Source organism: Ambystoma mexicanum, chromosome 2p (genome assembly GCF_040938575.1).
Source record: "Ambystoma mexicanum isolate Mex_15411 chromosome 2p, UKY_AmexF1_1, whole genome shotgun sequence".
Taxonomy (NCBI): Eukaryota; Metazoa; Chordata; class Amphibia; order Caudata; family Ambystomatidae; genus Ambystoma; species Ambystoma mexicanum.
The window spans coordinates 1,298,741,958-1,298,756,415 of record NC_090923.1 but is presented as its reverse complement, the minus strand read 5'-3'; the positions used below and the strand labels follow the sequence as shown (position 1 = coordinate 1,298,756,415).

Below are 14,458 nucleotides of genomic sequence, written 5' to 3'. Positions count from 1 at the left end.
TTTGTGACGACGTTGTGTGGGCCCAGTGAGGATCCTCTGCGGCGGCTATGGCGGATGCAGAGGGAGGCGTTACGGGATGGGGCGTTTGTGGCGGAGCTCAGAGAGGGGATCAGGTCATACTTTGAGTTGAATGAGGGTACGGTGAAGACTAGGGGAGTGCTGTAGGAGGCCTTCAAGGCAACTATAAGAGGGAAATGTTTGGCCATGACAGTGGGGATGCGAAAACGGCTCATAGAGACGTTGCAGAGGGCAGAGCCCCGGGTTGCGGAACTGGACAGAGAGGCAGCAGGTGGAGTAGAGGTGGGAAGAGCCCCTGGCGCAGGCGCTGGAGCTTCACAAGAGGACCCTGTCGGAGCTTTCACACTTTGATAACGACAGACGAGATGTTCGACTCCAAGGGGAGGGGGATAAGGCGGGTAGGCTCCTGGCTAGGTTAATCAGCAGGGAAACCCTGACTCGAGTCATAACCCAGCTTTGATCTAGTACGGGGGTCCTAGTTGGGACTCAGAAAGAGATTAATGAAGCCTTTGTAACATATTATAAGGGGCTATACGCGACTGAGGGGGGTATGTGGACGTGGAGGTGGAAGATCTCATGGAGGTGCTGCGGCTGCCGAGACTGGGGGTGGGGGGGGAAGACTGCCGGGAGGAACTAGAGGCCCCGATAGGAGACAAGGACATCCGCTGGGCGATCCGCACTATAAGGAGGGGCACGGAGCCGGGTAGCAACGGACTCCCGGTGGAGTTTTATGCATAGTTTGCTGACCTCCTAGTTCCGCAACTTCAGAAGGTTTACGAGGAGTCATTCCAGAGGGGGTGCCTCCCAGAATCACTGAGGGAGGCGGTTATAACGATAATCCTAAAAGAGGGGAAAGATACGAGGGACTGTGCGGCGTATCGGCCCATCTCGCTATTGAACGTAGATGGAAAAACCTGGGGAAGATTCTGGCCGCTAGGCCGGCGACAGTTGTGCAGAGTTTGATACAACCTGACCAATGTGGGTTTATAGGGGGCAGGACCACGTCGGGAATCTCCCGGTTGCATCATGTGATGGATCAGGTAAAGTTACAAAGGAGTGACATGGCGATAGCGTCATTTGACGCTATGAAGGCGTTTGATTCTTTGGAATGGAAGTGGTTGTTTCGGGTGCTGCAGGAATTTGGCTTTGGAGAGAATATTTGTAGGTGGTTGGCTTTGTTGTACACTAAACTGCTAGCGATGGTGAGAACTAACAATTGGGTGTCGATGTCGTGGGAGTTAGGAAGGGGGACAAGGCAGGGGTGTGTGGCCTCTCCAATTTTGTTTGCGTTAGCCTTGGAACCTCTGGCGGCGTTCTTGCGGCAGGAAATGGCGGAGGCTGGAATCGAGGCGGGAGGGCAGAAACACATAGTGTCCCTCTATGGGGATGACTTCTTGTTATATGTAGGGGACCCTAAAACATATCTTCCAGTCCTTTCGGAAGTACTACGAAACTTTAGGTATATGTCAGGGTTCCGCATAAACGTGGAGAAATCGGTTTTGTTTCCGTTGGGGGGGGCTACGAGAATGTCCGTTAGAGGAACTGCTGGACTTGGGGATACGGTGGGAGAAGGAGTGATTTCGGTACTCGGGGGTGCAGGTTTTTCATGAGGTGGTGAACACATTTGTGCATAATACAGGGAGAGCATTGTCTAAAATAGGGGACTCCATCCAGTTCTGGAAGGTTTTGCCCCTGTCATTGATGGGGAGGGTGGCACTATGTAAAATGGTGATCCTCCCACGTTTGCTCTATTTTTTCATGAATATACCGTATGTGGCAAAGAAACTGTTCTTTAAAATGCTGGATGTCAAGATTAGGGAACTGCTGTGGGGTACAGGAACGAGAAGGGTTTCCTTACAAATGCTGCAACGAACTAGAGAGGGGGGGGGAGGGTTGGGTCTCCCGAATTATGAAAAATACTTTGTGGCGGCACAGCTACAGTCAGTATTGGTGTGGGATCAACCGGGGGCAGAGTTTCTTAAGGTTTTGGTAGGGCCCTTGCAGCCAGACCGTAGCGGGACATCAGTGGTTTTCGAGGTGGTAAAGGAGACATTGAGGATGTATGTGGGAGGCAAGGGGGTGAGGGGCCGATACAAAGGCAATCTCCCATCATAGGGGGCCAACCAGCAGCTTCGCCAGGTGATTGGAGGGTGGGGATACAGAGGTTAAGGGAGAAGGGATGTGAGAAGGTGGGGGACCTTTTTGAGGGTGGGAAGCTCCTTACCTGCAAGGAGTGGTTGTGACAAGTATGATCTGCCACAGGGAGTTTTTCTGGCATATGGGGCGGTGGTTCGCAGGATAGCAGAGTTATGGGACGGAATTCCTGAAGAGCCGAAGCCATGTCCAGTTGTTCGAGTGCTACTTGACCAGATGGGGGGTAGGGCACGTGTTTCGCGGATATATAAGGCTCTGGGGGAGGGGTCGGTAGGGGGAGAGCTGTAGGTTAAGGGGAAGTGGGAAGCGGATATGGGGCGGCCTATATCAGATAAAGAATGGGGGCAGGTTTGGGACCTGGTCCGGAAGTCTTTGAGGAATGCCCGCTTCCAGCTGGTCCAATTTAATATTTTGCATAGGGTCTATGTCACCCCTCAGGGTGATGATGGGGGAATCGGTTGGGTGAATGTCCTAGATGCGATCAGAACGGGCGGGGTTCTGGCACATGGTGTGGGAATGTGAGGTTATAGTAGAATAGTGGGACGAGGTCCTCAGGGGTGTGAATGAGGTATTCGGAACCACCCTGGAGTGATGTCCGGAGACCTGTTTGTGGGGGAAGCTCCCGGGAGGAAAGCGAAATAAGGTACAGAACAGAATGGGATGTTTTTTGCTCATATTGGCTAAGCGCCAAATGGCAATAGCGTGGAAATAGCCCCAGGGCCCGATGGTCAATCTATGGCCGAAGGATGTACGGAGGTGGGGGCTAGCGGAATTAACGGTGCTGCAGAATTGGGAGACAGGTGAAAACTGGGAGGAGGTGACGGTCCATTGGTCCCAATTGTTAAATGATCTGGCGAAAGACAATGATTTACGCCCACCGTGAAGAGGCAGGGGTAAGGGGGGAATATGAGAGGGATGTGGGGGAGGAGGGAGCCGGAGGTGTGAGCGGAAGGTGGATTGGCCTGATTCTCAACGAACAATTGACACTGAAGCCTGCTGTGCTGTGACCACTGGAGAAAGAGGAAGTAGATGAGATACTGGAAGCGGTTGGCGGGCTGTTTAATGAGGTTCATATAAGTGGAGGGCTTAATATTGGAGGGTTAGGGAGGGCGGACGGAAGTTGTGGAACTGTTATGTTTAAATGCCAATAAAGTGTTAAAAAAAAAGTAAGGTTTGTACACTTAGCAGGTTCATTTAAATACAGTATGTGTGTTTCTCTTGCATAGGTGATACAGGCTGGTGGCCTACTGTTCCTTTACATGGTGGCTTTATGGGAGGCTTGGATTCTGCGTTCGACGAGTAATACCCGCCTGTGTCAGAGCCATTCGGCCAAATTCCCCAGTGACAGCGGACAGTACAGGGGATTTTCTAACACTGTGCTGCAACCCGAAGTATACAATTTGTAGTATATTTGTGCCATCAATATCAGGAACAAAATAAAATACAAATGAGCTTTTATGAATAGTCGTTTCCATTTTTCAGTGAATCAAGTACACGCTCACTTGTCTATGAGGGACATGAAACATTGGTTGATGCCCTCATCTCCTCTGCAACAATCCATTCCCCCCTCCATTATAAACGGCCAAGCTGCCAAACACCATGTACACTTCAAAGCTATCTTTCGCACAGGCGCCATTGTTCACATGGCCTACCCAGACCCAGTGTCTCCAGGCTCCCCTCTAGCAGACCGCGCCAGAAACATGTCACACATTCACATACACACCCACTTTTCTAATCCTTTATAAACCCCTTGATATTTAGCCAGAGAACATCTCTGAGCACTGGAAGTCAACTCTTGATCGTGCTACCTGTTCTCCTGCTACTAACTCCCCTGATTGCTGAATCTAATTGTTTGTTAGTCAAGGTAAGGGCAGGTCACCTATTAATGTCTCTATATTCATCTATCTCCGATCTCAAATGTTCTATCTATTTCGACCGAATGCACCCATTAGTGTAATGTTAATTAATCTCAAGGACTTTACCATTGTCTAATGTTTCAGGTGTTTTGATCTCGATATGTAGCATATTTCATCAGTGTCCATTGTAATAGAATCGCACTTTTCTCGGACCATGTCTATGAGCGCGTTTCCTTTTGATGCATGAAAGTACATTGAACGGATGAGTAACACGTTACGATTTGCGTTATATCAATCAATTCTGTATGAAAGTGATCCCAGTGTATATTCGACTATGCTACATAGGTTTTGCTTCTTTGACCAAAACAAACATTGCATAGAAAGCTGTGATATAATGCCATTAATCTCATGCATACAGTACAATTATTTTGTAATTATTTATACAGATCTTATAGATTTTTCAAAAATGCCTGCTTGCATGGTTTTCGGTTGCCGTTCTAGGAGCTATGTTAAAAGTCAGGGCACAATCATGCATACATTGCCAAAGGATATTGATTTAATAAGAAGATGGGGTCGATATTGTAGTTTTGCAGTGGATGAGATTGAAAGTAGAGCACAGAATGTCTTGAAGGACGTGAGGGCCAATCGATTCCGCATGTGCAACCTGCACTTTACAGACGATATGTACGACCAATCGTAGTACACAAAAAAGCATCAACCCAGAATTTTTCATAAATTACTTCCAAATGCAATTCCAACTTTATTGATGCACACGCTGCCTCAGGTGGGTCCCGGATGATGAATTAGCTATAGGTGGTGGGGATACTGAAAAGGTAACTTCATGAACGGATTGGTGCTGTCGGTGTAAATGTGTCTTACTAAAGTTTGCATATTTACCAGATTGTATCAGATTTTAACTGTACATCTGTCCCTGGTTTATGGAGCCTCAAATGAGGTAATTATGACCATAGAAAACAATGCCATAGTGCCCTTCAAAAGAAGAAGAATGTTTTTGTAATTGGTTGCTTGACATGTCCATTTTTTTAGGAAAGCATACTGACGGAAGCACAGACCCTTGCAAGTGACGAAACCACTGACACTTCCAGTATACCAATGGCAAGCCCTACAGACTTGCAGAAGTTCATATTCTCGACAGTTGGATCTTCCCACATATCTAATTTTCCCCTTGTACCACTTTATGACAATGCTCTGAAAATGAAGGAGCAAGATTCTGCATCCATTTCTTTTCCGGGGTCAACAACAACTTCAAGCGTCTATCAGGTAATTTTATTTCAGTTTTAATTTATGAGAATGTATTATGCTTGGAATTTCAAATAATATGAAAACATTTATGTTTCCTGTCGGTTTTTTACACTAGGTGTCATTTATGCGTTGTACCATTGTCTGCATCCCATTGTCTTGCGGTTTTCATCCGTACTAAAACAAGTACTGTGTCACACGGGAATGCTGTTACTTCGACTACAAGTACATCGTTGTTTGCAGATGGTCCAGATTATGTGGTATGTGTACTTAGAGTTCCCTTGAATGAAAGAAAGTAAATCCTACATAGGATACTATTAGACAGTGACAGTCGTATAAACGTGCAGTGTTTCAAACTTATACGATTTCAGTTCTAATGTTACACTTCCTCCCTAATGCAGAATACATTGCAAAATCTTTGTGGGCAACATTTCAATCAGTATGTTTTGCACAGTGATCTCTAATCAAGTACACTTGCCATCTATCAGGTGAAATTTGAAATGTATATTTTGACCAAATGACGTACATTGTTTGCAAGGGTATGTGTGCGAGTGCTGTGTGCGATGAAAGATTTTAATTTCCAATACAATTGAGTTTTTTTTCCATTAAAATTCTATTCAAGGAATGTACACAAGGTGTGGCATTAGAAGTGGAGGCACATGGATCAGAGGTGGTGGATCAGCTTGCTGGTGCGGTCGTTAAAGAGAAGACCACGGTTTCACAGAAAATCAAGAAAACCAGGGTAGCAATTTTGTTTTCTAGAAGTGTTTTGGGCTGGTGTTTTCTTCATAACATGTTTTTGTATTTAAAGTGCTATCTGCTGTATGTGTGCTATACATTGAACATGTTTTACAATACATCTCCTAGAGGCCAAGAAGGAAAAGCAGTATAAAGACACAGACAACAAATGAAACCAAAAATGTTTCAACATGGAGCAACTACTATTTGAGGTGCAGCGTGGTACAGTCAATAAGCAGACTTGTGACGCTTACACCCAATAGCCTGAAACTGAATTGAATGTGACCGGCTGACGATGCATTGGATTTCCTCGCAGACCACTTGACACAATCTACACACCCGCAAAAAAGTTCCACCCAATAAACATTCGATGTTGACGGTTTCTCCAATTCGTCTGCAAATAACACAAGCTGAACCAACAGACTGAAATTGAACGAGGAACTTGCCAAAGATCACAACTTCAGTTTGGCTAGTTTGGCCGATTTGTCCACCACAGTTGAGTCACAAACCACATTCATGCAGGACGATTGGCTAATAAAAGGAGCAAAAATACATTGTATTCAACAGTTTCCTGGTAGAGATTATACTGATGCAGAAATGTGTCCATACATTGAGGGGGAAAATATGCGGGGAGCCATTGGTGAATGTGTCTCCTGTATTACAAGGCACTGTCCAGTCATTTGGTCGACAGACAAATGTTCGACGCAATTTGATCGAAAGACAAATGGTCGAATTTTTTTTTGTATATATATATATATATATATATATATATATATATTTTTTTTTTTTTTTTTTTCAGGTTTTCGTTTAGGAAAAAAAGGGTTTTTTAGCAAAAAAAGGGGGTTGGAGGGACCCCCCCCAAAAAAAAAACAATGTGAAAATTAAAAAAAAAATAAAATTCGACCATTTGTCTTTCGACCAAATTGTGTCGACCAGTTGTCCTGTCGACCATTTATTTTCGACCAAATGACCTGTAACCTTACAAGGCACCAACCTGAAAATCCAAGCCAGCTGTGTCCACCTCCATGATACATTTTCATGGTCCGCTCAACCGATGCTGGACAAAGTGCCAGCTGGAAATCTATAGGTTCAGCATCTTTACTTTTCAGTGGCTCGACTTTCAGTAAAATGTCCAGTTTCTGTCAATTTGTGGGAGTTCAGTTCCTTGCTAAAACCCAGTACTACAAATAACAAAGTGAATTCTTATAACCTGCTATTAGTCAAGCCTGGAAAATTGAACAGATGTCAATCGAAAGCACATTCTCTGGCAAATGTTTCTGGCTAGCTGGCGACGGACAGTGTGACAGCCCCGGATTTTCAGCAAAGTACTGCACATACCACTTTCAAGACATGGAAACTAAAAACATTGTGAGTCGGAGATTGTGCAGGTGTCCCAATGTACATCCTCTGTGGCCATAGAGAAACATGGGCTCATCAAATCCCTCGAACATCTTCAATCGAGGGGAATGCAAATAGACCTCAAAACCACTGATAGACATGTTTCAATAGCCAAGGCCATGCAAGAGCAGTTTCCAAACATTCGTCATCAATTTGATGTATGGCACGTTGCCAAATCAGTCAACAAAAAACAATTACAGCTGCTGGTAAAAAAAGGGTTTGGAAAATATTGTACAGTGGTCTCAGTCTTTCAGCAACCATCTTTGGTGGAGCTCCAAAACTTGTGATGGGTCTGTGGAAATTCTACTTGAAAAATGGCGCTCATTGATGCACTACTGTTCCAACGTTCACTCATGGACAGAAAACCAACATTTTCACAAATGTGCACATGGACCTTTATCGGAGGAGCAGGAACGCAAGTAGAGGTGGTTGGTGGCATGTTCACCTCCACACAATGCTCTTGAGATCAAACTCTTTCAAGAGACCTGAAGGGACTCTGTCACACCAGAGATTTGGAGGTGTTCTGCAATATGTGCCTAAAGTACAGGCCCAAAAGGTTGCATTTCGCCATAGACGGTATGCAGGCCCAAACACTAGCTGTATTAGCACACAACGAAAACAATCGAGAACTGCCGGAAACTTTGGGATGCTTCGTTCCACCTTGGCCTTTGCAAAACGAAGCAGAAAATGGGTGGCTAAGCCAATATACCAGGAAATGCAATTCGATTTTGTGAAAGATCTCACTTTGACTGTGTTGGCCATGCATAGTCATGGAATCGATCCTGATTTTGTTCCTAGGACACATACAATGAAACAAAACATTGCAAACGAGCCCTGTCCACCTAAAGCTGAACTTGTTGTACAGTTGACTTCCCGGTATAAATGATTTGCAGCAGTGTTCTTAATATGCTCACTATAACATTTGGGATATGTTCCCCAATGTTTGTACATTGTACATCAACAATTGAATGCTATTAAACTCGAATTTCAATGTTATAAAAAGTATTCAGAAGTATTTAATTATGCTGACTTAATCCGGTATATGTTTCTTGAATGTATATCTTTTGCCTTCCCTTGAGTTATATTACTGGTCCTCGATCGATAAGACACATGTCTGTGGTTGCTATTGGTGACATATTTCAGAATAGAATTGCCCTAGCACATTGGTGCTACACTGCCCATTTGGGTTTCTGAATTAATGGATATTTGCCATCAGGCAAAGGTACACTGAGGCTTGGTGTCTGTAAATCCCTCCGCTAGACCCAAACCAAATCCACACATGCAGTGCATGTCACTGGCGTTGATGGCCTATGGTGGGTAAGATTTTCATAGCAATGATCAATCGCCTGACCTGTGTCAGCCCCATTACTAACTAACCTAACATAACTGGTTTTTGCTTTTCATGAGCCCCTCCCTGTGTCCTTCCTGTGTGGTCCCCCTGCCCCCTCCACCACCCTTCCTCTTCTCTCCACGACCTACCTACTGTATGATGCTCTCTCATATCGTTTCTAAATGCTTCTCTGTCTACTATTCAACTCTCCTCACTAAATCAGGTAGGAAGAAGTTTAAAAAGGACATCCTGTTCTCCAATTCTGTCCTCCCTATCGCTGATACCTATTCGAGTGCTTCCTCCAGGCAAACCCCCACCGGCATCCGTTTTTGTCGTTCCCTCTTCTCCCATTACTGGTGGCACACCGTGGAAGGCCCTCTTGCCCAAACTGCCCCTACCTCTTTCACCACACACTTTTCACCTTCCGCTTCCAATGGAATTGCGCGATCTCAAGGTCTCTTGGAACACGCGGGTCAGCTTGGCTCATCTACGCGGTGTGAAGGTCAGGGCAGGGAGTAATGCATCTATCTAACTAAACTAAACAACAGAAACTGATAATGCATAAATAATGGCAGACATACAATCTTGCATGAATAGCGTTGACATGAGCTAATATATTGGCATTCTAACCTCTACCCTTTGGAATATATTTGATACCATAAACTCTGCACCCAGGTGCACACCCTTAAGGTTTGGTCTGCTATCTGCCCTGCTTGGGTCCTCAGGATATAGGTAGACGTGTGTTGCTTTTTGGAAGAATATATTAATACATAGGATTAGGGCTGTGATGTGGGTCCTTGCTGATCAGGGCACGGGAGGGTCAGATGGATATCAGCATGAAAGGAGCTGTGGGGTCTGAGCTGGTGGGCTTTGGCCTGGAGGGATGGAAGCTGTGAGTGCACGCAAAGTTTAGTGGAGATGAATGGGCACTTGGGCTTATCACTTGTCAGTGTCTCATGTTCTCCGCAGAGCACATTCCTCCGTGAGAACAGGGCGCGCGCTGAGGTGGCAATGGGGAGGCGATGGTGTGGGCTGGCTGAGCGAGGCGCTGGGGATGGGAGAGCTACATTTGTACAGAGAGATGGATTTTGGGGCCTAGTAGAAAGATGTCATTCGGGCTATTTCAAAATGGTTTTCTAATGTTGGGCTAGAAACTATAGTGTATGTGTTATTGCGATGGGGTGTGGTGTAACAGAATGTCACAAGGTTGGCTACGCCTCCCCCCTTGGTTATTACATATGTTATGTTTCGAGAGTGATGAGAGAAGGGGATGGGGGCAAGGATCGTCTACTTCCCAACACTAGTAAGATCGCTGTCTCTGTCTTCCCTCTGTTCAACCTGTTTTGCCTCATCTCGCCTTGAAGCACTTGTGCATAGGCGCGTTATAAATGCAATATCATATGATATCATGGTCTGTTTCAGACAGACACAAATGGAATCTTAGGTTACACCAGGCTTACAGTGGCTTGTATTATCTGTTTTACTTCAGTGTAACTGTTGTCCAAAAATAACTAAAACACTAGCACTATTGATGGGTAAAAAAGTATTCATGATCGCGTGGCATTGGTGGAGAAGGAAGCAATCAATTTATTTTTCGGGCATATTTTAAATGCCACGTTGGTCGGCCGGGCTCACTGCTCCCATGGAGTGAAGGTCACTTTGTGTGATGTTGCTTGTGAGGAGTTCATACCGACGCGTCTTGTACGGTAGGTTTTAGTTTTTGTGTCTTTCCTTCCCAAAAACGAAAGCTACAAGGCATACACGCTCTAAACAAGGTTAAATTGTTATTCGACCTAGAACGAAAGGGAGGAATTGCTATGGCTTGAAGGATAGAAGGGGTTGAATACCAGCAGAAATTATAACATTCACTGTTTTGAAACTGGACATTGTAACATTTACTTTCAATCTATGCAAACCGTTGTTCTGAGCGGACACTCTTCGTTACGCCAAAAGAACGGAACTAACAAATATAATGTAAGTTGAACTATTCAACATTTTTTTGCAATTCGAAATGGCATTAACGCTGTATGCATTTGGAACAATTCAACGACGTGCAAATATGCCATTTGATGAAAAAACTGTACACAACAATGTATTCCATAGATTAAATGTATACTGCAACATTTTAAAAAAAGCAATTGCATAACTCTCTGGCTGTTTATAAGTCTACTAATAATTTATATGTGTGTACAGTTTAAAGATGAATGAGTAAAGGTTTCATTTTTTGACCAGTATTGCTTGCTTACATTGTTATGGGTCGTTAGTTGGAGCATATTGTGACGATTATTCATCGACGACCTGCTAACACAACCGATATGCAGGTTAGTGATATCTAAACCACTTCGTCCCATGGCATATCAGGGTGTGCTATCAACTTTGTATTATTGGATGTGCCGGGTGCAGAACATTTTCTAAGGCGACTTGGTTCGCTTGGCAAAATTTAATGTTGCCAGTTATGTCACAGTTATGTCACATTTTTAAAAAAGGTAGCAGGCGCCCCTCTCTAGAAAGAACATGACATGATAACCTGTTATGTGTTTTTGTCACACTTTCCGCGGCCATCGCCTTTTGCTTACTGTACCTTTCACGGATGGGAAATATCCATTTGCATATCAGTCTTTGTCCCGCCCACATGGGCAGTCTAGCACCGAAATGCTATTGCAATTCCCTTCTGAACAAGAGTAGCTACAGCAACCCCATACATGTGTTTCAGAATTGTTGGGCCTCATCTTTGAGGTGGAGGTGTGCCTCTCTGAGCACAGTGAGCATGAAGTCCACGTCTGGGTTCCCCCGGGGAACTTAGGGTCACCAACCCCAAGTTCGTTGCAAATATTCTGTTATAATGCCGTCTATCTGTTGTTCCATCAGCTTCTGCATCCCATTGGGAGGTATACATACTCCACAGCGCTAACCTCTCAAGCACATTGTAGACTCAAACTTTCCCCAAAGTTTTCTGTGTGTTTCCATTGTTTGTGGTTTGTGTTTGTTATTAAGTTTCACCCGTGCAGCATTACAGGGTAAATGGATACATTTGAATAAAGAACGGCTACTAAAATATATTTTTATTATGTTTTCTACACAGCTACATTGTACCGTTCTGGGAATGCCATAGTTTCCAGATATCGACAGATGGTTTCTTCAGCCAGCAGTGGCAGATATGCCTTAACGGATGGATTTACATTATGCTGATGTGGGACGATCGCCCGGAACCGATATGCCGTTTGGTGGTACTAGCGACAAGGAGCAACGTGTCATTGTTTAAGGTCTAGCAAGAAGCTGATGCCGGAGCCTTGTGATTCAAGGTGCGTCGAATGCGCATCTTCTCCTGAAAGGAACACAGTGTGCGTCATGATAATTGTGATGCTCTAAACCAAGGACATTCAAACATTGGTGGTTAATCAAAATCAGCGGAACATGGTTGTTCTCAGAGCGTTTTTGTGAAATAAAAGCACATTATAAATTGCAGAGTATTGATGTTTCCTTTAAAAAGTGTTTTCTATTCTGATATTCAGACACGCTGTGCTGTGAGAGGATGTGTGTGTTGATATTCTGAGTTCTGCGTCAACTAACGTTAAGACGTAGGTGATGACTGGGCGCATTTAGCTACGCTGCCCACTAACTTCATGAAAATAGGTGAAGAATATCGCTAGGAATAGTGATGTCAGCTTCAGGGGCAGGTGATATTATTTAGTGCCGCAAGGGCACTTGAACTTATGGCGATGCGGCAACGGATAAGATTGGCACAAGATGGCCGCGCCCCGCTTGTAGAATTTGCATGTGTAAGAGTGAGGAAAACTAAGGTAAGGTGCATTGGAAATGTTTTTACATCGATCACAGTTTGCTTAAAACCACATGCCCGAACGCTCTAGAAAATAACATTTTAGAGTGCACTATTGAATTAAAGGACCCCCATGGGTTCACTGCCAATGAGATTAGAGTACTTGGCTGCCCTCTTAATGTTCCCAGCTCTCATGGATCACAACCCAGACCCTGGGAGATGTCCTAAGCTCGTGCCAGGGGCATCCCTTTCTTGACAAGAGACTAACATCTCTACTGTGGTTGGTGAACAGACAGTCATGGTGGAAAAACCAAATAAGAAGAACAGACCATAAAAACATCCCAAAGCAAAGGAGAGGTACCTGTGCAGCGGAGAATAGACCAAAAACGTTGTTAGGACATGGAAAGTCCCAGACGCTGGGCAACAGACTTGTGGGAGACCTTTTCCCCTGAACTTCCAGTTGTTCACAGCCACGGAACGATTCGGATACTTCCGTTTCACTTGCATTTACACTCTGTTAATGACTATGCCCACTCACGGTTACTGTCCTATATTAAACTATAATAAGCTTTAGGTTTCTGAGTGTGCCTTGTCCTTGATCCCTCTCGTATACATAACAGTACCCATTTCGTCTGACCTCAGGATAGCTGTGAAGAATTGTGCCTTAGTGCGGCAACTTTGTACTTACGTTTTCTAGGGGTTGAATGTGAGCCGGTTTCATGACCCCCCAAAAATCTACATTGAACCTGGCGTTACACGAAATGTCATGTATAGGTGAGCTCTGCTTAGCCGTTTTAACCCTTTGACTACAGACGCCCGAGAGCCTACTGGAGCCAAAAAAACGCACTACCCTCAATTTAAGAAACGTAGACGACATGTGCTCTAAGGACAGTTAAGTGGTTAATGTTCCAAAATGCAGAGATATTTCGCCTGAAAAATTAAGGAGGCGGGGTGGGTGTATGTATATCCCCCAACTTTTAAGCACTTAAATGTGGGTCATTTGACATGAAAGCATTGGTTCAGGCTTAACCATCTTTAGTATTAGTTACACGTTTAAGACAAAGCACAAAACAGGTCACAGAAGTCCCCAATGGACATCACCAAAAAAAGCGCGCAATATGAACACACGAGAGGAAAATTATGCCCAGAAAGAAATGGTGTGCATTTGCTTACACGGAAGTTAAGATTAAGGCAAAAAAGTCTAAATTGTAACATGTTTGGAAGAAACTTAAAGACATTATTAGAAAGACACCTGAAATAAGCAGTAAACACCAACTGCTGCATGGCATTGTAGGTGTACACCTACATCATGTGACCAAATGTCTTACCGTCTAAAGCAGCAGCCTCCTCCGGGGGAAAGTCAAGGGGGATCTTCAAATCAGCCTTCATCAGTTTCTTTTCCTGAAGTTCAGCATTGAGCGTGTCTCCGCTGCACCCTGGTTCGGTGTCCACGCAGCTCATCGCTCGCCACTGCCACAGCAATTAAGTACCCAGGGAATGCAGAGTCTGAACCCACCACGTGAAGCTCACTGACAGTTACTCTCACATCGTCACCCACATCAGTGCTGGACGAGACCAGCTGTCTCTCAGTTCAGGAAAGCTGTGCTCCTGTATTTGGATAACCGCACGACCAACTGTACTGAGCAAGACACTAGAGCGCAAAAATAATTTGAAAGGGAAAGACCGAACAGGTGGCCATCTTGAGGCGGCTAGGTTTCCTTTAGAAAGAGTGGAATAAATTGCAATCTGGTTTCATAATCTGTTTTTAATAAATTGCCATTTGAAATGTATTCGTATTAATTACATTTTAGCTTTGTATACTTTCATCTCAAAAAGTGCAGAAAAACCGGTTTGTTCACTTGTCCAATATTGTGTACTGGTTTCATTTATTTATTTGTGGTACATTTTGATAGGATAATTTATCAG

At 44.4% G+C, this 14,458-nt stretch overlaps 1 protein-coding gene across 1 annotated transcript in view; it reads right to left on the bottom strand.

Moving 5' to 3' along the window:
- Window positions 1-14,203, bottom strand: part of EIF2AK1 (eukaryotic translation initiation factor 2 alpha kinase 1) — a 1,543,308-nt gene extending 1,529,105 nt beyond the window's left edge. The window contains exon 1 of the mRNA XM_069645632.1: window positions 13,861-14,203. Within this exon, the coding sequence (XP_069501733.1) occupies window positions 13,861-13,993 (133 nt within the window). The 5' untranslated portion in view covers window positions 13,994-14,203. The remainder of the gene's footprint in view (window positions 1-13,860) is intronic.
- Between the last annotated feature and the right edge of the window lie 255 nt (window positions 14,204-14,458).